Genomic DNA, 24,931 nt, shown 5'->3' with positions numbered 1-24,931 from the left:
CAAGCTGGGCGCCACTGGTTGTACTGGGAGAGGACAGGGCAAGCCGCTGGTCACGCCGGGAACCACCGGTTCCACTGGAAGAGGCCAGTGCATCCCTTAATGGTCCCCGGTCAGAATGAGGGGGAGAGGGTCCACGGTGCGGTGAGGTCCCAGCTCAGGACACTAGTTAGACTGGTCTGTCAGGCCACCGCCGGGGGCACTGGTCAGCCTGAGCCGGGCAGACCAGGACTTGGGGGCAGAGGGAGCCCCGCTCCGGGGGCCGAGCGCTGGGAGGTCCACTCCGGGCAGTGGGAGGTCCTGGCGAGGCGCCCGGGTTTGGGGGGGCGGGGACGAAGGGGGGGCCGGGAGGGAGGGGCGGGGCTTCTAGGGGCGGGGCCTGGTCGCTCCCAGCCCCCGGGGCCGCCGAGCTGCAGCCCCGCCAGTCGCCGCCGCCGCCGCCGCCGCCGCCGCCGCCACCGCGAACATGGAGCCCCGGGACGGCCCGGCCCGGGGGTGCAGGGCCCCGCGGCTGCTGGTGCTCGCGCTCCTGCTGGGAGCGCACCCAGGTATGGCTCGGGCAAGAAGCAGGACGCCACTGGGGGCGGTCCCTGGGGACCCCAGGAAGGGAAGGTGGAAGGGGATTTCATGGACCCCGGGAAGCCAAACCTGAGACCCCCGCCCCCCGAGGAAAAGGGATACAGGAGCATGGGGGATACCCCTCCCAACGGGAGACCTGGGGACAGCTAGGCAGAGGGGCTGGGCATCCCAGAGCAGTGGATTACACAGCACCCGGGAACTCAGCCCGCTCTGCACTCCGGACCAAGGAATGAGGGCCCTCCGCGCCTGGAATCTGGGTCCCGAGACTCCTGCTCCCTCAGACCCAGGGGTCCAGGCCTCCAGTGGCTGGAGTGGCTTCCCCCAGGACACAGGAGACTCAAACCCTAGGGCTTCCCCCAGAAAGGTTCTCAAGTTTTGCGAGGGCCAGGGACCCTATGGCTAGAGCCCAGTGAGTCACGTGCTCTTGAGGGTTCCCCCAGCCTGGATTCAGAGCCCAGACCCTAAGGAAGCCACCTCCCTCATGGAGGGGCTGGAACACTGGCCCTAGGCCATGTTGGTGTACCAAAGTGTTTCTGAGTGACAGTGCCCCCTTCCTGGGGCCCGAGATAAATCCACACACCTGCGCGGTGGTGGGAGGGGAGGAGGCCCAGAGGGGCTGGCACCCGAGGGACAGAGAGATCAGGGAGATGAGGGCACAGAGATCTCTCCATCTGTCCTCCTGTCTGTTACTCAGACTAGCCCCAGGCACCAGCCTGGCCCCACACCCCCTCCCCTGGGACAGGCCTGGGCCAGAGGTGGGTGCCTGGGAATCCAGGCCCCTGGCACAAACATGGTGAATAGCGGGTCCCCAGGGGCAGGGCTGGTCAAGCTGGGCGGGGAAGGGAAGGGAGGTTCTAAGAAGTGAGAGCTGATGCCAGGATGCCAGCCCAGAGGGTGAGAGAGCATGGTTTCCCCAATGGGAACAGCTCTATCTGCCAGGATCCTGGGGCAGGACTCCAGCCTACCACCTCCCCCACCAAACCTTGGCTCCCTTCCGCCTCAGGATCCAGGCTCCTGGGCCTCGCCCCTCTCCTATTCGGAGGGGACGCACCTTACCCCCTTCCCTGCTCCATCAAAGAGGCAGAGGGGCCAAGGGGCGGGTAGGGGGCTCTGGCGCCAGGTGGGGCAGGTCTGGGCCAGCCTGTCCCTCCCACATTCCTGAAACCTGCCCAGCCCTGTCCCCCCTTACCGCCCCCACACACCCATACCTCAGCTGCAGGCGCAGCCCCAGCCCCCTGACTCATGACAAGAGACCCAGGGGCTGAGAGAGATGGAGACGGAGCGCCAGGCCAACAGAGAGGCAGAGACTGTGACCTAGAGATGGAGACCCAGAGTGAGAGACACACAGGCAGAGATGGAGAGACAGCAACCCCGGGCACCGCGCCAGACCCTGTGCAGGGTGCTAGAGGCCAAGGGATGAGCCAGTGCTGGCCCTGCCCTTGAGGGGCGGCTGGTCTAATGGGAGGAACAAGGACAGGTGCAGTACCCCCCCCCCCCACCAGGAAGATTGGACAGAGGGTCCTACATGACTCAGGGGAGGAGCCCTTAGTTCTGTGAATAGAGAAATGGAGAGAAATGTCGATGGATTTGCAAGCTCAGAGATGCAGACATGAGAAATGGAGGGAGGCGGGAGCTAGGGCTGAGGGAGAGGGGCTGAGGGTCTGAACTGTGTCCGAGGGATGAGGGAGCCGGAGGCCTGGATTCCTGGGTTTGAAGGAAGAGGGGCTGAGGGTCTGGACTCCTGGGTCTGAGGGAGGAGGGGCTCAGAGGCAGAAAGAGCTCAGTGGCTCTTCTGCAGGTGCCCGGGCTGAGGAGCCTTTGCCTGGGTCGTCCCTGGTGGAGGTAATGAAGGGGGAGCCCGTCGCCCTGAACTGCACCGCCTTGGCGGCCCACGACCATTTTGTGCTGGAGTGGTTCCTGGTGAGTGCTGCCTGCTGGGGACCAGAGGGCAGCCAAGGGGGCTGGGAGTCAGCGCACTGCAGGGCTACACACATTCGTTCCCTCATCTGAGCCCAAAGGACCGAAGAGCTCCATCCAGCTGCCTTCCCATTTTACAGGTGGGGGAGTTGAGGCCCAGCAAACGGAAGGTTTCTCCAAGGTCCCCTGGCTTCTGGGCACAGCTGAGACTAGAAGGAAGATCTCCCCCCTTGGGAGCATAGGCTCCTGAGAGAGAACATTGAGAAACAGACAAAGATATAGCAAGAGATGGGGGCGGGGTGGGGAACTAAAGGAAGAGAAAAAAAAGAGGAGGAGATAAGAGGCCGAGGAACAGGCAGAGAGAGGAGGAGAGACAGGAGCAGAGCAGGATGGAGAATGAGGGACCAAGAGAGAGGAGACCACTGCATGGGGCCCAGGAATAAGAGCCAGACCAGAGGGAGGTGACAAGAAGAGAGACATGACCTGCAGGACAGAGAGGGAGGAGCTGACCAGCTCCACGCTGAGGCCCTCCCCGCCCACAGGTAGACCGCTCTGGGGTCCGCCACCGCCTGGCCTCAGCCCAGCAGCAGGGCTCCGAGCTCCAGGGCCGGGTGCACGACTCCCGGGGCCGCAGCCCCCCATACCAGCTGGACTCCCAGGGCCACCTGGTGCTGACTGAGGCCCAGGTGGGAGACGAGCAGAGCTACGTGTGCGTGGTGAGGGCGGGCGCAGCGAGCACCGAGGCCACCACAGAGCTCCGCATGTTCGGTGAGTGTCTGCCGGCACCCCAGAAGGGGAGGGCAAGGGAGAGCCCCGGAAAGGGGCTCTTGATGGTAACATCTCCCCCACAGCGAAACCTGAGGCCACGGAGGTCTTCCCCAACAAAGGGATCCTGTCTGTGGTGGAAGACTTTGCCCAGGAGGTACCTCGGGTGGGGACCCTGATTCCAAGGTCCTGAGAGAGGAGAGCGCTGGGAGGTTTGCACTCCCGCATCCTGGGAGAGGACTGGGCTGGGGGGACCCAGACTCCTATACCTGAGTGAGGAGAAGTCCCGAGGAAAGAGGGGCCTGGGCTACAGAGGCCTGGGTCAGAGCCCAGGGCCACGCCTGTGTCTGCCCGTGTCTGCCCTAGATCGCCACCTGCAACAGCCGCAACGGGAACCCCGCCCCCCAGATCACGTGGTATCAGAACGGGCAGCCGCTCAGGGTGCCCATGGAGGTGAACGCAGGTGAGCAATCGCCCGAGCCCAGGTAGGCGTGGGATGGAGCCGGCTGGCGGCTGGCGCTGACCGCCTCCTCCCTCTCTCCCAGAGGGCTACATGACCAGCCGTACGGTCCGGGAGGCTTCGGGCCTGCAGTCTCTCACCAGCACCCTCTACCTGCGGCTCCGGAAGGCCCATCGGGACGCCAGCTTCCACTGCTCCGTGAGCTACAACCTGCCCATGGGCCGACGCGGCCGCCTGGACAGCCCTGTCTTCCACCTGACCCTGCACTGTGAGTCCCTGCGGGACCTGACCTCCCTCAACCTTGGACCCTCCTAGCTGACCAGCAGCCCGCCCTGACTTAGCGCCCTGTCCAGCACCCTGAAACCCGGGGCGTCTCAGGACTAAACTGCTCCACCGAATTGGGTCTTGGAATCTCACCCTGACCTGTCGCCCGCATGGACGTCTGACCCTTGACCTGTTCTCTCAACTCAACCTCTGACCTCTGGTCCCTGATGTCAGACTAAGTGCGAACCTGAGCTGTAAAGGATATGACCTCTGCCCCCTGACCAACCACAGCCTGCGCCTTGACTGCGGCACTGACCTCTTTCCCTTAACCCAGACCTGCCTCTTACCCTTGCTTGACCTGACCTACCCTTAACCCTGATCATGAGTCCGTCCTGACCCGACCGTCCCTCTTGCGCTTTCCCTTAGATCCCACGGAGAACGTGGATTTCTGGGTGGGCAGCCCGTCCACCACTGAGGGCTGGGTACGCGAGGGTGACTCTGTCCAGCTGTTTTGCCGGGGGGACGGCAACCCCAGCATGGAATACGTATTTTTCCGCCTTCAGGTGACTCACTCCATCGTTCCTTTGGAAGTCCCAGCCCCTGACCTCTGACCTATTGGCCTCCACCAACTTCTGACCTTTCACCTGTGTGGCCCCTGTCTTAGCAGGGCACCTGGCTGGTGACCCAGTAGCTAGCAGGACCCCTGAGGCCCTATTTGAGAGCGTCCTAACTTGCTACCTGAACTGGGGGACCCCTGGCCTAGCAGGGCCTCTGCCCCTTACTTGAGGGGGCCCTAACCGTAGTAGGACACTAACTCGGGAACCCCTGACCTACAAGGTGCCTGACTCTGACCCGGGTGGCCCCAACCTAGCAGGACCCCGCCGGACCGGGGCGGCTCCTGAGCCGGGTTCCTCATCCCTGGTCACCCAGGACAAGCAGGAGAACGTGCTGAAAACAAATCTTGAGGGGAACTTGACCCTGGAGGGGGTTCAGCGGGGCCAGAGCGGGACCTACGGCTGCAGGGTCGAGGACTACGACGCTGCCGAGGACGCGGTGCTCTCCAAAACCGCGGAGCTGCGCGTGGCCTGTGAGCGTCCTGGGAGAATGGGCAGGGGGGCCCTAGCACCAGCGGCCTCCTCGTCCTCATCCCACAGCCCCGCCGCCAACCCTTTCTCTCCGTTTCTGTGGTCCTTCCTGGTCTGCGATGGCCCCCTCCGCCCCCAGGGGCCTACCCCAGCCCCGTCCAGTCTCCCGCAGGAGGCAGCCAGAGAGCTCATTCCGAAGCACAAACCTGACTGCCCCCTGCTCCGAACCTGCCATGGCTCCCCAGTGCCCCTGGGAGAAAGCCCATGTGATCCATCCCGGCCTTCTAGGCCAACCTGGGGGCTTCACCTCTGCCTGATGCTTCTCCCCACCCAGGCATTCTTCTCATCCCAGCCGAGCTCCTCTCCTCATGTCTAGGTCCACTCCCCTGCTTTCTACTTTCCACGTCTAGTTAAGTCTCCAGGGTCCCAGTCTTCTAGAAAACCTTCTGAGTCTGCTTGCACCCGAGCCCTGGGCAAAGGGTCTGTCCCTCCTTGGCACTCCTTCTGCCTCCTTTTCTGGGGCTTGACCCTGTGGCTGGGGTCGGGGAGACAGCTGTGAACAACATAGTTCAGTCCCCACCTTCTTTTCCCAGCCCAGGCGGGGGGACAGGTGGTAGGTGGGGAACAAGACACTTTGAGTAGTGATGGGACAGCTACAGGGACTAACCCAGAGGGAGGGGATACGAAATTGGCTAGGTGAGTGGGGACTATTTTAGAGGGAGGATGTTACAGGCTCTGTCCCGTCCCAGGAAGCCGATTCTGACTTGGAGATCTGCAGGCAGGAAGTTTATAGGACGTTCCTTGGGATCCACATCTATGGAGGCTGAGGAAGGGAAGGAAGCAGGAGTGGGCAGAGGCAGAAGACAGGCTGCAAAAGTCTCATTTGGCCCTGAGGGGCACCTGAAAGCTGGTCTTCATAATTGTGCCCAGTTGGGGCAAGGGGGCTGGACCTTTCTACCCCCATGTCAAACAGCCATTGCACATGGGCCGCCTGAGGAAGGGGGCATGACCTTGAGCAGCTGAGGTAGTTCCCAGAAAGGTGCCGACAGCTGAGGGCTGACAGCTGACATCCTTCTCAACAGCTGGGGGAATAAATCCTTCAGTGTGGAGGGGAAAGCTGAGCATCCACAACAGGGGGTCAGAGGAGCCTCTCAGTTAAGTAGGAAACCAAAGAATAGAATCAGAAACACGAAGAGCCCAAAGAGGAGCTTCCAGGCAGAGGGATCAGCAAGTGCAAAGGCCCTGGGACAGGACTCAACCATGGCATATTGGAGAAAAATGGAAAGAGAGTAGGGTAGCTGGAGCTCAGGACAAAGGTGGGGGGATGAGAAGCAAAGCTGAGGACATAGGCAGAGGTCAGACCAGGCAGGCTCCTGTAGGCTTTGTCAAGGAATTTAGCCTCTATGCCAAGGGCATAGAGGGAGCCCCAGCGAGATTTTATGCAGAGAGCAGGGCTGACCTGTGTGTGTTTTCACAAAAGATCCATCTGGCAGCTCTGGGGATAGAGGGGCCCGGGATCCTGGCCAGCAGGGAGACCAGTGAGGAGCTGACTACAGTAGTCAAGGCTGTTGGTCCTGGAGGTCAGAGTTGGAGAGAAGTGGGAGGGTCCGTTTCAGAGGCAGAGCAAACAAAACTGGATAGAAAGATGGGTGATGGGGTTTGGGTGGTAAATCAGAGAAGGGACACACCTCCCACCTCCCCGGTCCACTCTGGAGGAAGGTGGTTGAATTGGCCATGAGGTTTGCTGTTAGATTTGGGCTCCAGACTTGGGCTGGAGGGGAGCGTGGTAAGCTTGTGGAGGTGGGGAAAACGGAGGAATGCTGACAGGCTCTTCTTAGGGTCGTGTATTCATATCTGCACCCCCAAAAGCCCTGGAGAGCCCCTCACTGCATGGGGGAGGGTCTGGGGAAGGTGACAGTCTGCCCTCCTCCTCCAGACCTGGACCCCCTCGAGCTCAGCACCGGGGAGGAGCTCTCCTTACACTTGGGTAACAGCACAACTGTGAACTGCTCAGTGCAAGGTCTGCCCACCCCTGCCCTGCGCTGGACCAAGGTGAGAAGGGAAAGGAGCCCCCAGCCCTGGAACCCTCAGCCCGCACCCTCTCCCTTCCCTGGACCCCGTCCTCAAACCCACCTGGCCTCCCTGTTCTCTCCCTGCCAGGACTTCGTCCCCCTGGGGAACGGCCCCACCCTCTCCCTGAGCTCCATCACCTTCGACTCTGCGGGCACCTACGTCTGTGAGGCCTCCATGCCCACGGTCCCCCTCCTCAGCCGTACCCAGAGCTTCAAGCTGCTGGTCCAAGGTTCGGGCTGGGGCAGGTCCGGATGGGGACCATGGGAGTGGGAGCGCCAGAACCAAGGGCTGGACCCTCTCTCTGCCTGTTAGTCCTCGCCCCTCTCTCCTTCTCTTTCTCTCCCCCTCCTTCCCCTTCTCCAACGGACCTCCTACTCTTCCCTCCCTCCCCCCTCCACCTCCAGGGCCACCTCAGTTAAGTGCAGAAGAGACTCAGCCCCAGACAGAGGGCGGCTGGAGGGAAGGAGATGAAGTCAGGCTGGTGTGCTCTGCCCGCGGTTACCCGGAGCCCAAACTCAGCTGGAGCCAACTGGGTGGCAGCGTAAGGGACCACCCTGTCCACCCTGAGCTCCCCGAGACCCAGGCCCCCTCCCCAGGCCCCTCAGGGGACCCTGCCCCCCCTCACTGATCCCAGCTTTGCACCCCTCCTGAGGGGTGGACATCCTCCCCTCTGCCCTCGCCCCAGCCCTTGATCCCAGGCGCTGGGGTTAACCCAAGCATCTATAGCCAGCAGAACCGGCCCTCACTGGGCAGGGCTGGGTGAGCAGCTCCCTGACCCTGAAGGTGACCAGCGCCCTGAGCAGAGAAGGCGTCTCCTGCGAGGCTTCCAACACCCACGGGAAGAAGCAGCATGTCTTCCACTTTGGCTCTGGTGAGGAGCTGCAGGAGTGGGAGGAGGCTGCCCCAGGGTCCGACAGAGCCCTGCCAGCTGACCCCCCCCCCCCCCCCCTCCCGCCCCTGCAGTGGCCCCCCAGACTTCCCAGGCCGGCGTGGCGGTCATGGCCGTGGCCGTCAGCGTGGGCCTCTTGCTTCTCGTCGTCGCTGCCTTCTACTGCATGAGACGCAAGGGTCGCCCCGGCTGCTGCCGGCGAGGGGAAAAGGGGGCTCCGTGAGTGGCCTGCAACCTTGGAATTGACCTCTGTGACCCCATCCCATCCCTCCACCCACCTCTGATGTCACCTCCCACTTCAAGCCCAAACCCAGCCCATGACCAACCAACCACATGCCATCCTCAACCCCAGACCCAAATACCTCCCAGCCCCGGCCCCATTGCCAAATGAAATGCAGTCCCGTCGCCAACCTCAGACCTCATCCACAGCCATGCCCAGCCCAGACCCATCCCTGACCCCATCTCCAAGCCCTGCCGCAGCCCATCTGAGGCCTCGGTCTCCTTTGCAACCCCAGCCTCATCCCCATCCCCAAACCTGGTTTATAACCAACCTCAAATCTGTCCGCCTCTAACCTCTCCATCCCCAACCATGTCTCCAGCCTCAACACCAATCCCCAACACACCCCAGCCTCACCCTGAACCCCAGGTTCTCCCTCAGCTGCCTCCCCAGACCGAGAAGGTCTCCATCCCCAGCTCCTTCCCACTCCTTACTCCAGTTCCTTCTCCGTCCGTCCCCTCTGGCCTGATCGCATGGCCACCGTTAGCTCCAGGCCACAGCCATCCCCAAACCCATCCCTGGAGCTGATTCCTAGCTAAGTCCTCACCTCCCCATCCCCAACCCGGATGCTGTTACCTAACCCATCCCCATCCCACTCCAGGCCCATGTCCCCCAAGTCCATCCTCATCCCAAACAACCCCCGCCTCCAGGCAGGACCACCTCCAACGGCTACCTTCTCCCCCTGCCCCCAGGCCACCTGGAGACCCACAGCTGAGCCACTCAGGGTCAGAGCGGCCTGAGCAGACGGGCCTTCTCATGGGAGGTGCCTCTGGGGGAGCCAGGCATGGCAGCGGGGGCTTCGGAGATGAGGTGGGTGAGGACCCAGGCACCTTGTGGGTGGGGGGGAGCGCCGGGGGATGTGGGGGGCCCAGGCTGACCTCTCCCCCTCCTCCCAGTGCTGAGCTCGGAGGACCTCAGAGAGGCTCCACTGGACCTGACCTCAGAGAGTCAGCATCAGATAACCAGCTCTGCCCAGCCTCCGCCTGCCCCCACCTTCCCTCTTCCCCCTCTGGCCCTCCCTTCCCTTCCTTCCTCTGCAGGCGGGGCAGGGACCTACAGCAGCCCCTGCTTGCCGGAGGGAGGGCGGGGCAGGAGGGGACCTTCCTCCAGGGAATGTGACTCTCCCAGGCCCCAGAATAGCTCCTGGACCCAAGCCCAGGGCCTGGCCGGGACAAGACAAGGCTCCAAGGCTCTGAGGGTCGGCTGGCCAGGGCAATTTTTACCTCCTGCCCGCATCGCTGGTCCCCCCGCCCCACCTGACGTCCTGCTGCATAGTCTGACACTGGATCCCCCCCCCCGCCCCCTCCCCCCCCCCCCACCCCATCATCTGTGGACACTGGAGTCTGGAATAAAGGCTGTCTGTCACGTCACACCATGCTGTGGCCAGAGCCTCTTCTGGAGGATGAGAGGAGAAGGGGGTGCAGGTGATGCTCCCTCCCCACCCCCCTTGCAAGATCTGGGAGAAGTCTGATGTCATGGAAGAAGAGCTAAGAGAGCAGGGAGAGACTCTGCTGGCCAAGGGTGGAAGAGAGAGGACCCAAGGGTCCTAACGGTGTTCAGCGCCTGCTTGAAGGGTGGGGTACGGTTCCCTTAAGTGCAGTCCCCAGGCTCTCTTGCAGAGACCAAGTGGGAACTGCATCACGGAGGAAAAGCTTTCTCTGAGCAGCCAGAGTGGATGGAATTCGGGCTGGAGCTGCCCCTCTGAGAAAGGCATGGTTCCTGCCACTGAGAATTCCCTAGGGAAGGAGGGGTGACTTGGAGGAACCCACAAAAGGGTTTCCGGGGCAGAAAAGACTGAGGCCAGTTAGAGAGACTTAATGAGGTCGAGGACGAGAGTGATTTGAGAGTGGAATGGAAAGAGGGGGAGATGGGGGGCGGGGATAGACTGCAGAAGCCCTTAGGGTCAGACAGACAAAGATTTGGGGAAAGAGAGGCAGAGACAGACAAATAGGGATAAAGAGAGAAACAAAACTGAGACTCAAAGATCACTACAGTCAGCAAGGGAAAGAAAAGAGGTTGAAAGGAGCAGCTGAGAAGGGGTGCCTATGTGACCTTGGGCAGTGGAGGGGCCGCTGGAAGGCGTGTGTGCGCCTGGAGGTCTCTGCGCTCAGATGTTTTCTGCCTCGGGTCTCCCACAAGTGCGTCGGCTTCTCTGTCCTCAGTTTGCTTATCCACAAAATGGACAGAGTGGGATCTGTCACCCTGAGAAAGTGGCGAGCTGCTATGGGAGGGCCTCCTTGTAGGGGACTTAGCCACATGTGCGGGGTCCCCAGAGAAGAAGAGCTCACAGCCTCATGAAGATGCCCAAACTCCACTGTTTATTGAATCTTGGTTTAAAACAAATGAGAGAAGCTGGAGAAAAGAGAGGGAGCAGGTTAACCCACTTAGATCAGGGCACAAGTGAGCCAGGTCCCCACTGCCAGAGTTTTGGGGTGCACGTGGCTCCCGAGTCCTGTCTCCCCATGGTGTGGTTCTGATGCCCACAGTGGAGGGTGAACTCAGGGGTTCTGCACGCCAAAGGCGCCAGGGCCACGGAGTGGGGGGAGGGGGCAAATGCTCTTGGCCATGACTGTAGCTGGCTGATAACATGCTTGGCGGCCATGGCTTTTAACGGCATGGCTTGGGCCCAGGATTCAGGGAACAGAGCTGGAGTCACCAGCAGGAAGCCCCTCACCGACACATGGGACCCTTGGGGCTTACACAATCCTTCCATCCTTCCCATCTATGTCCAGATCATTCTTAACATGTCTACCAGGCCCTGCGAGCTGCCTCTGAAAAAACCCTCTTTGTTTCATCTCTCTGCTTCCTGATTCACGTGGCTTTCTTGTTTTCTATATGGCAGAAGTGACTATGCTTTTTAAAAAAATACAGCAGACACAAGAGAGCGGTTGAGAGAATTTGATAAGATAACCATGGAAAGTGTTTATACAAAGCCTGGCACGGAGTATGTTTTCAGTACGTGTTTATTATTAGTAGTATCACCATCCAAGGAAAATGGAGAGTCAGAGAGAAAAGCAAAATCACGTCCCTTGGTCCAGGGAAGGGACCAGGTAGAGAGAGATATTACTGTAAGAGCAGACATTGGTGAGGGGGGATCTGGGGAGCTGGGGGTGGGGAGTGAACAGATGGTGGGGGAGGGGAGAGAGGGGATCTCAGGGAGGAGGGATTCTCTATGCTCTGCACCTGGTCCCTGAGTTAATGAGGGGAGTGTCCTGGCCTGCCTCCCAGGAGGGCATACATTTGCTTAAGGTCCCTCATCTGTATGCCATCCCAGGCGATTTGCATACAGATGGCAGCCTGTGCCCTCAGTCCAATCCCTCCCACCATGGCCAAGGGTCTAGGGGAATGGAAAGGGGGAGCCCGCAGGATCTGAGGCTCCAAGAAGTAAAAGCAAGTTTGGAGTAAACTACCATTTTTTATCAGCATTCTGTGGCTCCCTGTTGCTCTCAAAAACATGAGCCACCCTTCACCGTTTAGGACCTAAAATGTTGCCACTCACTCATAATCCACCATTCCCTCTGTCACACATGTCCCCGCCTTGTGCCCTCATAACTTAACTATTCCTGGAATGCCCTCCCCCATTTCCCCCATTGTCATGAAGCTTGCCTGTCTTTCATAGCCTGGACCTCTTGAAGGATTCTAGGAAGTTTTCACTCCCATTTCCCTGCCCTGGGAACTTTATAGGAATCTGTGCCTCTTATGGACTCCTATAGATTCCATTAGTGAGGATATGTTTGGTGGCAAATGACCAAAAAAAGGGGGGGGGGGGAGTAAAAAATTTGTGTAAGTGAAAAGGAAAATTATTCACTCATATAACCAGGATGACCAAAGGCTGACTTCCTTCAGGCATAGCTGGATCCAGGGGCTCAAATAGTCTCATCAGAAAGCTGTCCTCCCCTGGGGCTAATAATACATTAAATGTTAATAAAATTTAAAAAAAAAAAAAAAAGCTGTCCTTTTCCATTTCACAATTCTGTCCTCTAAGCACAGGCAAGGGTTTTTTCTCTCAAGAGTCACCCCAGCAGGGACGCCTGGGTGGCTCAGTCGGTTGAGCTGCTGCCTTTGGCTCAGGTCATGATCCCAGGGTTCTGGGATCGAGTCCCACATCAGGCTCCTTGCTCAGTGGGGAACCTGCTTCTCTCTCTGCCTCTGCCTGCCACTTTGCCTGCCTGTGCTTGCTCTTTCTCTCTCTCTCTCTCTAACTAACTAAATAAATAAATAAAATCTTAAAAAAAGGAAAATAGTCACCCCAGCTCCAGATTTCTACCCTACCAGTTTACCAACCCCCAACAAAAAAACGGTGTTCCAGGGTGCCTGACTGGCTCAGTTGGTAGGACATACAACTCTTGATCTCAGCATTGGTTATAGGTTTGAACCCCACATTGAGTGTAGAGTTTACTTAAAAAATAAAATCTTAAAAAAAAAAAAGTGTGTCTTTTCCCTATTCATTCAAGAAGTCTGAAGTCTCAGGGCTAATTCCCATTGGATAGGAATGGGTCCCACCCCCATCTGTGAACCAATCCTTGTGGCCAGGGGATTGACCACATGCTCTGATTGGCCAGGACAGGATCAGGCTCACTGTGGACCTTAAGGACCGAGCGTAGGGGATTCCTTGTAGGAAAACTTGGTGGTGGGGTGGGGTGGCGGGCACTGCTGAGAGAATAAAAACTTGGTGGTGGGGTGGGGTGGCGGGCACTGCTGAGAGAATAAAAAGAGGTGACAGGTTGCCAGGCAGGTAAATACTTGGCACCAACCCCAAAGCTTCAGCAGGAAGACTTTGGCTTTGTGCCTGTACCTCCGGGTGGTTACGGCTCTTCAGTGAAGGGTCATGGGACTTCTCAACACTCAAGGCTGACTCCTCAGGCATGAGACCCACCCAGGCATTTGTCAACAAACAGAGCAGCGTTCAGCTTAATGCATGTCCCCTTCTTCATGTGAAGGGGCATTAAACTCCAGCTTACCCTCCTATGGCTTCCTTTGTGGGCTCCACAAAGAACTGTCAGGAAGGCTGAGCTCACTCTTTGACAGGTCCAGAAAAGAGCAGGTGCTGGGGGCCTTCCTGGAAGAAATCTCACTGGGGACTGGGAATCATGTTCAAGGGAGAACAGGATGTTGGGGGGGGGGGGGGGGATGCAGGGGAGGCAAGGATTGTGCAAAGCAAATTAGTAGCAAAGCGACATAAAACCCAGGGATGCTGGCCATCTAGTCTGGCCCCAGAGTGGGGAGAGAAGGACAAAGAAATCACGTCTATTATGAACCTACTTGTCCCGCCTTTGCCAAGCCTGAGATATGCATTATCTGGAGGGCACCTAAGGTAGAAAGGCTAAGAGTGCAGACTGCCAGGGTTCAAATCCCTGCTTGCTACTTTCTTGCTGGGTGGCTTGGGGCAAAAGAGCCTCAGTGTACTTTTCGGTGAAAGGGGGATCACGATAATGTCTCCTCCAGTGGATTCTTGTGAGGAATTTACTAAGATGCATCAGTCTGGGATTTGCCATTTTGTAACTGTTAGGCCAAGTTATTTAATCTCTCTGTGCCTCAGTTCCCTTATTACATAGGGTCCCATGTGGGTTATTTGAGCTAATACAGTGCACCTAAATGTGTACCCAGCACATTGCAAATATATTTATGAATAGTATCATTACCAATACTTGAAGGCAGGTCAGTAAGAATCCCTACCATTGGAGACCTTGCCCTTTGGGGAGGAAAACTCAGGTGTGTGATGAGAAGAATGGGAGGGCAAGTCTAGGGGGTCCTCTTGCTGGGGCAAGAAGCTCTCAAGCATCTGCCCCCTGTTGAGATACCCTCGCCCTAGAGGAACCGGAACGGGGTTGGGGGGGTTTCAGGCGCTCAGCGGCATCCTCCTCCCCCTCCCCCAGCCTCCGGCTTCCCGCCCTCACCCCAACACACTGGGCGGCCTCACCAGCTCCCCCGGTCAGTCCTAGGAATGGGAAGAGGTAGGTGGGGGTGGGGAGGAGCGGGCGCCGCCGGGGAGAGACAAAGGGGCCGAGTCAGAACTAGAAACACAAAGACGCGAGGAGGCTGGGAAGATCGGAGAAGTGGGACAAGGACAAGGGGAGGGACCGACGGAGCCTGGAGGCCCGACCCTAGCCCAGCCCCGCAGGGCCAGAGGAGCGCGGGGCCGGTCTGTGCCGCCCCCTGGCGGGAGGCTGCGGTAACGAGGAGGTGAGGACCCGAGGCAGGAGAGGACAGGGGATGCGCGGAGCGAGAGACAGAGAAGAGAGGCAGAACAGAGACATCGAGAGAGACACAGAGAGAAACGACAGACACTGAGGGGCACACATAGAGACAGAGACAGAGACAAGGGGATGGACAGAGACACAGGAACCAAGTGACACAGTAACGGGAAGAGAAGGACAAAGAGCAGAAACACAAAGCGACACCGAGACGTGAGGACTGAAAGACCCAGAGTCAGAGAAATAAAGGGACGAAGGAGATCAAAGATGGTGAGAGAGAGACAGAGCCAGAGACACTGAGAGCGACAGAGAAATCTGGACAGGAATGGCGCAGCGACGCCCAGAGTCGAGGCAGAGATTGGGAACAGACAGGATACGCCGAGACGCTCCCAGATGGAGACAGATACTGGGCGGGAGACAAGAACTGGGAAAGTCTGGTGGCGGGGAAAGGGGCGGTGGTCTCAGCCTGGGGGCGGGACTCCAGGAGGGGCGGGCCTCTTACAACCCACGTGCCTCACGCAGGTGTGACGACGAGGCCTCAGCTAATGCCGAAGGGGGCGGGCTTGAACTTCGCGCGGGGCTGAGTCCAGGCGGGACTGAGTTCCAGGGAAGAGGCTGGACCAACTGCAGGGAGAGTGGGTAGGCGGGGCCTATGAGGGGCGTGGCTTCAGGGGGTGGAGAGCGCCCTGAGCCCGGGAGGGGGCGTGACAGAACCTTAAAGGAGCCACCGGCGATCGGGGGAGGCGGGGCGCGGGTGGCCTGCTGGAGGGCAAAGGGGCGGGGTTTGAACGCCAGGAGAGGCGGAGATAGAATTCTAGTGGAGGGGCGAGATCGAATACCCGGGAGCGGCAGGTGTAGAATCCTGGGAGGGGCGGGTGCAGAGTGCTGGGCGGGGCGGGAGTAGAATCCTAGGGAGGACCCGCGTGGAATCTCAGAGAGGGCGGGACAGCTTGAGCCAGTGGGGCCGGAGCCCAAGGTCGGCTCCGCGGGGGGGGTGGGGGGGGGGAGGGGGGGGGTCCTGTGACGTCAGCGAGTCCGAGCTGCGGGAGAGAAGCCTGGGGCCGGGGGCACCGAGCGGGGAGAGCCCGGCCCCGAGAGCAGAGCCGCGAGAGTAGACCGGGCGGGAACCGGCCGAGAGCCGGAGCCCCTCAGACACCTGCTCTACCGCCCTGCGGATCGGCGCTCACGGAGTGGCCCGCAGGCCCCCGCCCGGGCCCAGTCCCTCCCCGGGCCCCCCCATGGCCCGGGTCGCAGCCCTCCCGCCGTCGAGATCGTCGCCGACGCTGCAGTTCCTGCCGCTGCTGCTGCTTCTGCTCCGGGAAACCGGTGAGAAACCACAGACGCCCACCCCCCGCGCGGACCCAGTCCCTTCCCCACCTTTGGAGTGGGGGGAGCCTGAGCTCCACCCCCAGTTCACCGAGCCCTCTCTCTCGAGCCCTTTTCCTCGCTGGCCCCTACCGACTCCGACCTTTTCCTCTCTGCAGCCCTCTCCCCTCATCACCCTTCTTTACAACTCCCCCAGCCTACACCGGACTTCTCGGTTACCTCCTCCCCCTTCCTCAGATTCTAACACCAAAAGGGTTAAATCCAAGTCGTCGTGACCCCCTCCCCACCTTGCACCGAGCTGTCAACCGGATCTGGGGTTCCGTCTCCGCTTACCCCCTCAGGCATGTGGGGAATTTCTGCCCCCTCCCCCAGCGGGAGGGTCGCGACAGGAGACAAGACCATCCCCCCATTTTCCTTCTCCCAGGGCTGGGCGTCTGAGGCCTTGGGAGAATTGAGGGTAGGGGCCAGATATCCGGGTCCTCCAGAGGGCGCGGGAGCTCGGACTTTGGGTCCCTTGGAGGGCCAAGGATGAGTACCAGCGACCCTGGGCCTCAGGGAGATGAACGCTCTGTCTCTTGAGCCCCAGAAAACAAGGGGCTGGGGCCTGGCTCCTGGGCTCCAGAAAAATTAGGGGCTGGGGGCTCCGTCTCCTGAGTCCCAGGCAGAATGAAGGCTAGGGACTATATGTCCTGGGTCCTCGTCAAATTGGGGGCAGACAGGGCACAAACTTGGTTCCAGGTTGTGAGCAGGGGGCTTTGTCTCCCGACTCCTAGGTAAAATGTTGGGGGGAGGGTGGAAGAGGCTCTATCCCGTGGACCTCAGATTTAATTGTGAACGTTGGAATGTCTTCTGAAATCCAGTTATAAAATGTGGGCGGGGGACCGTGTTCTTGGCTTCTAGATGTAATCAAGGGCCAGAGACTCTATCTGGAAAGCTGGAGCTCGGTCGGTGGGGTCCCAGGCCGAAAGAGCAGCTGAGTCCCACAGGCTGGGACCCTTCCCTCGCCTTGTGAACCGTCGGCTGGGACGTCCCTGGGGAAGTTTTACCAGTTTCGCTTTGGCTGAACCCGGGAGGGAGGGGCAGGCGCTCTCCCGACTCCCGATTCCGGACTCCCTGGTTTCGGGACCTTATCTTTTCTCTTGGTCGCGCCCTTGTCCCCGGAGCCGCTGCGGGGAGGGGGGGGGACGCGCGGAGCCGCCGCCCTAATCCCCCGCCTCTCCCTCCGCTCTACCCACCAGCCCCCTCCCGTGCCCCTCAACCCCCTGGAGGGAGGGCGCAGCTCTCAGAGGAGGGAGGGGCTGGGAGGAAAGAGGTGAAGGAGGTTTTGGCCCCGCCCCTTGCAGGTGACCGGGCTGTTTATTCTCTACTAGAAACTCTGGATGTTGGAGTTTCCCAAGGGTTTGCCCAGAAAGTGTAGGCGGGCCCGGGAGGGTGGGGAGAGATGTCTTGGGGGAGCCCTTGGTTACCCTTCTGACCTTATTTTTCCCAGCATGTCTCTGAGTTGTCTCCCAGCCTTTCCTTAGAGCTGGGTACTGTCTCCCCTTCGGTGTCAGAGGTAGGGAGATGAGGTCAGACCTGCTGCTCTGGGGAAATGCTCAAACCCGCCTGACCTTGAGCCAGGCTTTGACGTGATCCATGATCTCCTGGAGGATTCTAGATCTCCCTGGGAGGCACATCCTATTCCTGTTCCCATTTTGCAGATGGGGACACAGAGGTTTCAAAAGGGCCAGCCTCTTTCCCAGGGTCCCCAGCCTGTCCCCTGGAAGCCGGACTGCAGACTTCAGAGCCTTTCTTGGCTCTGCTCCACCGGGGGCCTCTGAGCCTCCATTTCCTCCTTTGTAAAACTGAGATCCTAACCCCTTCCCTGCAGGGCCATTAGGAGGATTCAGAACTCTTGCTGATCCCATGCGAAAGCTCTTAGCACCTGGGGAGGAGGGCCTTCCCCTTTCCTGACCCCTCATCCCTGTGCCTACACTCCCTGCTTTTCTCTGCCTCCCTCCCTCTCTCCCTGCCCCCCCCCCCCATTTCTCACCTCTCTCTGGTCCCCTGGCTGTCTCATGTCCCACAGAGCTCTCTCCCTTTCCTTTCCACCCATCTCTCTTTACCTGTCTCTGGCTCCTCAGCCTTCCCCCTCCGTGGCCTCCTCGGACTGAGGGTGCACCACCTGGGCCTCCAGCTGGGTCCTCCCCAGCTTTCACTGTTCGTCCTCATCAGCCAGGCAGCCCCACGGTAGTGGAGGGGATGGGAGGAGAGGGGATGGCGGGCCTGCTGTCTCTTCTTGTTAGGAAAGGGGGACGGGGGAGCGAGGGGGGGGGGGGTCTGCCCACGGGCAGGAGCGGGAGGGGGGGGGGGGGCAGAAGAAGAGGGGAGGGCCACTCACAGAGAGGGCAGAGATACAGGGATGGGGAGAGAAGCCCATGGAGTGTGCATCTGAAACAAATTTAGGCTTGGGATCAGAGACAAACACTAGAATGGAACGGAGAGATGGGAGAGAATGAATTACAGCCCACAGGGGTGGGACAGCAAGCTACTGAGAGGGGACAGAGAAGGGCGGGGGGGGGGGGGGGGGGGGGTGGACAGAGACAGCAGAATAAAGGCAAGAACTGCCTAAGGAGAGAGACACAGGTTTGGTGACAGGCTGGGAGCCCAAAAGCCTCCAGCCATCAGTGATGTTGATGTCATGACCCAGGGAGGTCAGGGCACAGGAGAGCCTCAAGGCCAGGCACATGTGGGGGCCCCAGGGAATGGTGGACATGGGAGGGACAGGGAGTTAGGCATGCCAGCCAGCTCCTCCGCCCCACCAGGGACGCTGTTACATTTTTAATGTCCCAGTGAGGCTGAGAAATGGAGCAGGAGGGGGAGGAGAAGAGAGACCCACGAGATGGCCCAGGCACACAAAAGTATTATCAGAGATGTAGGGAGATGGGCAGAGATGGGGAGATCTAGCAGGCAGGGAGGTCCCAGGACCAGAGACCCTGAGAGATGTACTCTCAGAAATCCTGAGAGATTAGAGACCCCAGGAGTCAATGCAAGGACCCAGTTTCCAGAGGCAGGAGACCCAGACCCAGGGAGACTGGGCTCTCAGATGTCAGACATAGAGAAAGGAGAATACGAGAACAGCTAGGGATGTGGGCCATCTTCTTTGGCTAGTGAAAATGTTCCGAGATGGGCTCCGGTTTGGGGGAGTCCCCAATCTGTAAATATAAAATATACCGAATACGTAGCATATGAATATAGTGTCCCAGTAGACCGACGGTGCTGAACGGTGTGGTTCGAATTGGATTGGATGGTATGGACGTTACGTTTCAGTACAACTGTCAGAGAGAACATGAGAGACGTGGAAGGAAAACAGAGGCTCTGAGAGAGACGGAGGTAGAGGCCAGAGACCCTACTTAGGAGTTGGAGGCACGTAGGCACTCACTCAGGGCTCTGGGACACGAGAGATCAAAGGGACAGGACCTGTAAGAGGGAGGCCAGAGTCGCGTTGCCAGAAACATTTTGGGGGCACATGTAGACTGGGTATATGAGCACTTCTTTCTGTCCAGGGGGCTCAGCCAGGAAGAGCGATCCTAGAGACTCACCCCAGAAATACCAGACCCCATAGGCGAGGGCTTCAGGGTGGTCGAGCCCCTGCAGGAAGGCAGGGAGATTTCAGCCTGGGGAAGGGAGTGATAACCACCATCTGAGAGATGACCAAGGGAGATGGGGAGGCAGGTGCAGAAGTCCTGGGCACAGCCAAAAAGCCTGTGTCCTGGCGGCAGCTGCTGCTGCTCACCGCCCCCCCAAACCCAGACCGGCTCCCGGATGTCCGCTGTGGGGGTGGGCACTGTGATTAATGCAATTAATTAATTAGCAAGGTGGCTGAGGCAGCAGCTGAGGCCAGTGCTCCAAGCACGCTGGCCTTCAAGGGCCTGCTGAGTCCGGCCGCGCCCTGCAGGGCAGGTCCCAGTGTTTATGGGTCAGAGGGGGTGAGCCAAGCCCTGGGGAGCCAGCCAGGCAGGAGCCCAGTAGTCAGGGCCTCTGGCCCACTCCTCCTCTAGGGTGCTGTAAGCCCTATGCATACGCCTTTCTGCCTTGATCTATCCTTCCCCAGATCTCAGGATTTCAGGCTCTGTGTCTCTGTCCATCACAGTTTCCTCCTGGGCTCGTACTGTCCCCAGGCAGCCCCTGCTCTGCTACCCGTAAACCCGAAGGCCTAGCCACAGGGAGAGGAAGTGTGTCCAGGGACCCCGCTGACTCCACGTTGAAACTGTCACTAGTCTGGCTTGCTGATGAAGGAGGTTTAGTGAGGTCTTGTGTTCCCTGGGCCATGCTCTCCCCCACTGTGGTGCTGGCCACATCCCAGCCAAGGTCAGGGCTCTGGCACCGCCCAGCAGCACACTGGACACTGAGACTCTAATTCTAGGCCAGCTACCAGCCCCCTGCACCCCCCCACCCCCGTACCCCATCCCCCCAACGCACTGGCTTCAATTCCCATGCCTACATTGGCCCACCCCTGTGCCCCTAAGTCCCGCAGCCCCTCGGCCTCAGGTCCCAGCCTTTTCCACTTTCTAAACTTGCCTCTGGTCTGGCTGAGCCTTCTTCCTCACAGCCCCAACCCCCCAACATCCCTGCCCCATCCCATTCTGAGGGCTCTTTCAGAGGCACATACCTAACCCTGCACCCTCCCCCCCCACCCCACGTGTAACTCTCTGGGGCACCCAAAGCCCTAACTTAGCCTCAGCCTGTGCAGTTGGGTACACCACTGTTCCTCTGCCTTTGTCTCATTCATTCATTCATTCATTCATTCATTCATCATATTTATGGAGCCCCTATAGTGTGCAAGGCACCATTCTAGGCTCCAGAGCCACAGGAGTGAACGAAGATCCCAGTCCCCGGGCCCTGATGTTCCATGGCAAAGACACATCAGGTGCCTTGAGGAAAAGGAAGCGGGGTCTGGGGTGGGGGTGGGGGGTTGTTATTATCATTAGCGCGAAGGGGGGGTTACTTGGCCCAGCAAAGACCTGAAGGAAATGAGAGAGGGAGTGGGGAGAGCCCAGGGGGTGGGAGACAGGACCAGAAGGAGGATTCTGGGAAACCCGGGCCGCTATAAAGGCGTTAGTTTCTTTCCCGAGTGAGGGGAGCACACGGGGAGCCCCCCAATGATACAGCTCTTCAGGCCAGAGGATTTTAGAACCTATTTGTTCAGCCAACAGGGATAGTCCCCTTGGAGCCAGGCCCCGTTGTAAACACTGAGGGCTTAGCTTGTGAGCCTAACAGGACAAAGAATCCCTCCCCTAGTGACTTTTCCAGGAAGTCATGAAAGTCCAGGCTGGAAGACAGAGGAAATGCTGAGCGGGGGGCCGGGTGGGGGGGAGCCTTCTGGGGCAGAAAGTTGGGGCCCAAAGACCTGCCTCAGGAGCCTGCCCTATGAGAAGTTAAGGGGCGGGTTGGTTTGTTTGTTTTAAGATTTTATTTATTTATTTGAGTGAGAGAGAGTGAGCACAAGCGGACTCTCTGCTGAGGTGGAAGCCAGATGCAGGGCTCCATCCCAGGACCCCGAGATCGTGACCTGAGCCCAAGGCAGATGCTTAACTGACTGAACCACCCAGGCGCCCCAAAGAGTGGGTTTTTTAAATGCTCTGAAGCGGGCAGTGCTGAGACAAGACCCTAGATCCAGGAGGGCCACCTCCCTCAGAAGACACAGGCATTCCGCAATCACACGGCCTCCCTTAGAATGGGAAATCTGGGTCCCCGAAGGGACACAGGGGCCTAAAGGTGGGGGTGGGGCTCTGTGGGCCTGAGCTCAGGTTCCCTGGAAAAGGAATCAGGTCTCCTTCAGGAAGCCCTCCCGGCCTGCCTTGGCTGGGTCAGGCCTCGGCTCTGGGTTCTTAACCCCACTCCTGCCACCTTCAGTCTGTGGCATCCTTGACGCTGATGCCCACTGGTGCAACATTTGCCTCCCTGTCACATGGTCAGCTCTTGGAGAGCAAGCACCTGACTTGTCCTGCAGCACCACACCCAGCACAGAGCCAAACATTAGTTTGGTGGTATATATATGTATTTTTTATTTTTTATTTATTTTTTTTAAAGATTTTATTTAATTATTTGACAGAGAGAGATCACAAGCAGGCAGAGAGGCAGACAGAGAGAGATGAAGGGAAGCAGGCCCCCTGCTGAGCAGAGAGCCCCATGCGGGACTTGATCCCAGGACCCCGGGATCATGACCTGAGCCGAAGGCAGTGGCTTAACCCACTGAGCCACCCAGGCGCCCCTATATATGTATTTTTTAAAGATTTATTCGAGAGAGAGAGTGTGTGCATGCGTGCATGCACAGGGGAGGGGGCAGAGCGAAAGAATCTCAGGCAGACTCCTTGCTGAGCGGTGAGCCCAACATGGGGCTCGAGCTCATGACTCTGAGATCATGACCTGAGCCCAAGGCAGACACTTGACTGACTGAGCCCCCAGGCACTCCTGTTAGGTAGTGTTCATTGAGCACCTACTATATGCGAGACCCTGGTGTGGGCTCTGGGGGTACAGTGGGGAACAACAGACATCCCGTCTTTGGGGGGACCAACCCTCTGGCACCCAGGACCTCTTTGCTGAGTTGCTCTTTTTTGCATGGACCCCCTCAAGGAGTCAACCTGCTGCCCCGCTCCCGGTCTCCATCTCAACCTCTAGAGCTTCTCTTGAGCCCTTGTCAGGACTTTTTGCTGGCTAGCCAGGTTTCCAACCAGCTCCGCCTGCCCTTCAGGTTCCCTTGGTTTAAGCCTAGTCATTCTCCTGCTGAGGAACCCTCCATGGCTCCCACTTGCCTCAAAGGAGAAAACCTAACTCACTGGCCCCACCCTACTTGGCTCCCTCCAGAGCTCACGAGGTCGGATGGTTTCTCCTGACAGAGTGCCTGACCGTCCTTACCCAGCTAGAAGGAAGCAGAGCCTTTGGGGACCTTTGTCCCACACTCAGTGCCTTTGGAGGCCAGGTGGGTGAAGGGCACCGGCCCCTGAAGGAAGAGGCAGCCTTTCCTCCGTTCCACCCCACTGGGGACCCACAGGAGCCCCACATCTTGATTAATCACCAGGCCCTTCGGTGGGTTAGTAGATTACTGAGTGCTAGTTCATGTGTGAGACAGTGCTGTGTGGGCCAAAAGAAAATACAAGCGAAGCTGGATTTGGCCTGTGGCGGGCGGCTAACGGCCTGTTTGACTCACCGGCCCCAGGCCCTGCAGAGCCCTAATGGGAGCAATTCGTTCCATGGAACTCTCACAGGGGACCCTGGAGGGTGCTGTGAACATCCCCATTTTACAGATGGAGGAACTGAGGCTCAAAAATATGGACACCCACCTGGAAAGGGACCGAGTCAGCAGGAAACCCGTGACAACCAGTAGTGTGGCCTGTCCAAAGGGGAGAAAGCCCCGTTTCCAAAATATTAACTCTTGGGCTGTTTGGGGACATGCGTGGGAATTCTGTGAGATGGTATATCTATTACGCAGTGTTCTTGACCGATGGCTTTTTTCCAGAAGTTTCTGGGACTGCCCCCGCTGGTGGAACTCCCTTCTGCTAGGGACCCTATCTTTAGGGTCTCCTGTTAATGTTTCCTGGGTTCCCATGTGGGGCTGGTGGCCGCACACACTCCCCACGCCCCATCTCCATCAAAGACAGCTGCGCAGCTGTTGCCCCCCTTACGGCAGGGCACATGCCCTTGACCCGCCTCGAGACTGAATGTCAAGTGCCACTTGTAATTATACCTACCTGGCCCGCCTTTATTCAACAAACACTGATCTCCTGTTTCCTGTGGCTCCTGAGCTAAGTGCTCCACAAATATTCTTTAATCTTTGTAACAACCCCTGGGAGGTGGGCCCCGTGATTATCCTCATTTTACAGCTGAGGAAACCAAGGCACAGAGAGGTCAAATGACTTGCCCAAAGTCGCATAGGCAGGGCATAGCGGAGTCAGGATTCGAACCCAGGCAGTGTGCTCTCAGTCCCTGTGCCCTCCCACCTGGCATAACAGACCCACAGTCCTCTTCATCCTGGTTTCTATTACAAGTGAGAAAATAGGGCGCCTGGGTGGCTCAGTGGGTTAAGCCTCTGCCTTCGGCTCAGGTCATGATCTCAGGGTCCTGGGATTGAGCCCCACGGGCTCCACTCTCAGCAGGGATCTGCTTGAGATTCTCTGCCTCTCTCTCCCTCTGCCCTTCCCCTACTCTCGCGTGCTCTCCCTCTTTTTCTTTCATAAATAAACAAAACCTTTTTAGAAAGAACAAGATAAGTGAAAAAAGAAAATACACGTTCACACAAAAACATGTATGCACATGTTCATAACAGCTTTGTTCATAATCGACAAAAAGTGGGAACAACCCCAGCGTCTGTCCACTGATGCGTGGATAAAGGGAACATGGTACATCCAGACAATGGAATATTATTCAGCTCTAAAAAAGAGAACAAAGGCCTGGTATTGGTACTGATAATGGGCACTGGGTTTCTTTGGGGAAGAGTAATTGTGGCCTAAAATTGATTATAGCAACAGACACTATATACAAGGACTCTTGTGAATATACAAAAAGTCATTGAGGAGCGCCTGTGTGGCTCAGTGGGTTAAAGCCTCTGCCTTCAGCTCTGGTCATGATCTTAGGGTCCTGGAATCGGGCTCTCTGCTCAGCGGGGAGCCTGCTTCCCCTTCTCTCTCTGCCTGCCTCTCTGCCTACTTGTGATCCCTCTCTGTCAAAATAAAATGTTTTTTAAAAGTGATTGAATTGGACACTTTCAGTGGGTGAGTGGGAATGATATCTCAAGAAAGCCCTCCAAAAAAAAAAAAAAAAAAAGATGGGGGCAGTTTGGGTGGCCTAGTCGGTTAAGCATCTGTCTCCCTTTGGCTCAGGTTTTGATCCCAGGGTCCTGAGATCAAGCCCCACATCAGGCTCCCTGCTCAGCTGGGAGTCTGCTTCTCCATCTCCCTCTGTTCTGACCCCTCCTTGTGCTCTCTCTCTCTCTCCCCCAAATAAATAAATAAAATCTTAAAAGAAAAAAAAAAGCTCAGGGTGCCTGGGTGGCTCAGTGGGTTAAGCTGCTGCCTTTGGCTCAGGTCATGATCTCAGGGTCCTGGGATCGAGTCCCGCATCGGGCTC

General features: G+C 58.3%; 2 protein-coding genes across 5 annotated transcripts in view; both read left to right on the top strand.

Moving 5' to 3' along the window:
• Positions 1-432: 432 nt before the first annotated feature.
• BCAM (basal cell adhesion molecule (Lutheran blood group)) lies at positions 433-9,676 on the top strand. Of its 2 annotated transcripts, XM_059382178.1 has the most exons (15): positions 433-545; positions 2,375-2,496; positions 3,036-3,261; positions 3,345-3,415; positions 3,625-3,721; positions 3,804-3,986; positions 4,409-4,545; positions 4,913-5,069; positions 7,004-7,119; positions 7,228-7,369; positions 7,545-7,681; positions 7,867-8,011; positions 8,104-8,248; positions 8,999-9,116; positions 9,203-9,676. In XM_059382178.1, exons 1-15 carry the CDS (start codon positions 464-466, stop codon positions 9,206-9,208), a joined length of 1,884 nt encoding a protein of 627 aa, XP_059238161.1. In that variant the 5' UTR covers positions 433-463; the 3' UTR covers positions 9,209-9,676. The 2 variants fall into 2 exon arrangements, with proteins under 2 accessions (XP_059238161.1, XP_059238162.1); XM_059382179.1 differs by lacking the exons at positions 4,409-4,545; positions 4,913-5,069.
• Positions 9,677-15,504: 5,828 nt separating this feature from the next.
• The window catches only part of NECTIN2 (nectin cell adhesion molecule 2), a 26,472-nt gene continuing 17,045 nt past the window's right edge, over positions 15,505-24,931 (top strand). For 2 of the 3 annotated variants that reach the window (XM_059382182.1, XM_059382185.1), the window contains exon 1: positions 15,505-15,826. In XM_059382182.1, the coding sequence (XP_059238165.1) occupies positions 15,739-15,826 (88 nt within the window). In that variant the 5' untranslated portion in view covers positions 15,505-15,738. The remainder of the gene's footprint in view (positions 15,827-24,931) is intronic. The other variant, XM_059382183.1, reaches the window with a different exon arrangement.

This window comes from Mustela nigripes, chromosome 17 (genome assembly GCF_022355385.1).
Source record: "Mustela nigripes isolate SB6536 chromosome 17, MUSNIG.SB6536, whole genome shotgun sequence".
Classification (NCBI taxonomy): domain Eukaryota; kingdom Metazoa; phylum Chordata; class Mammalia; order Carnivora; family Mustelidae; genus Mustela; species Mustela nigripes.
Note: the sequence above shows the minus strand (reverse complement) of the source record. Positions and strands in the feature narration are given on the sequence as shown.

Bases quoted from the DNA above. Each gene is read 5' to 3' on its own strand.
- BCAM (XM_059382178.1), top strand. From the start codon at position 464: ATGGAGCCCCGGGACGGCCCGGCCCGGGGGTGCAGGGCCCCGCGGCTG. The intron at 3,416-3,624 runs GTACCTCGGGTG...TGTCTGCCCTAG, and splicing joins TGGAAGACTTTGCCCAGGAG to ATCGCCACCTGCAACAGCCG. The intron at 7,370-7,544 runs GTTCGGGCTGGG...CTCCACCTCCAG, and splicing joins CTTCAAGCTGCTGGTCCAAG to GGCCACCTCAGTTAAGTGCA.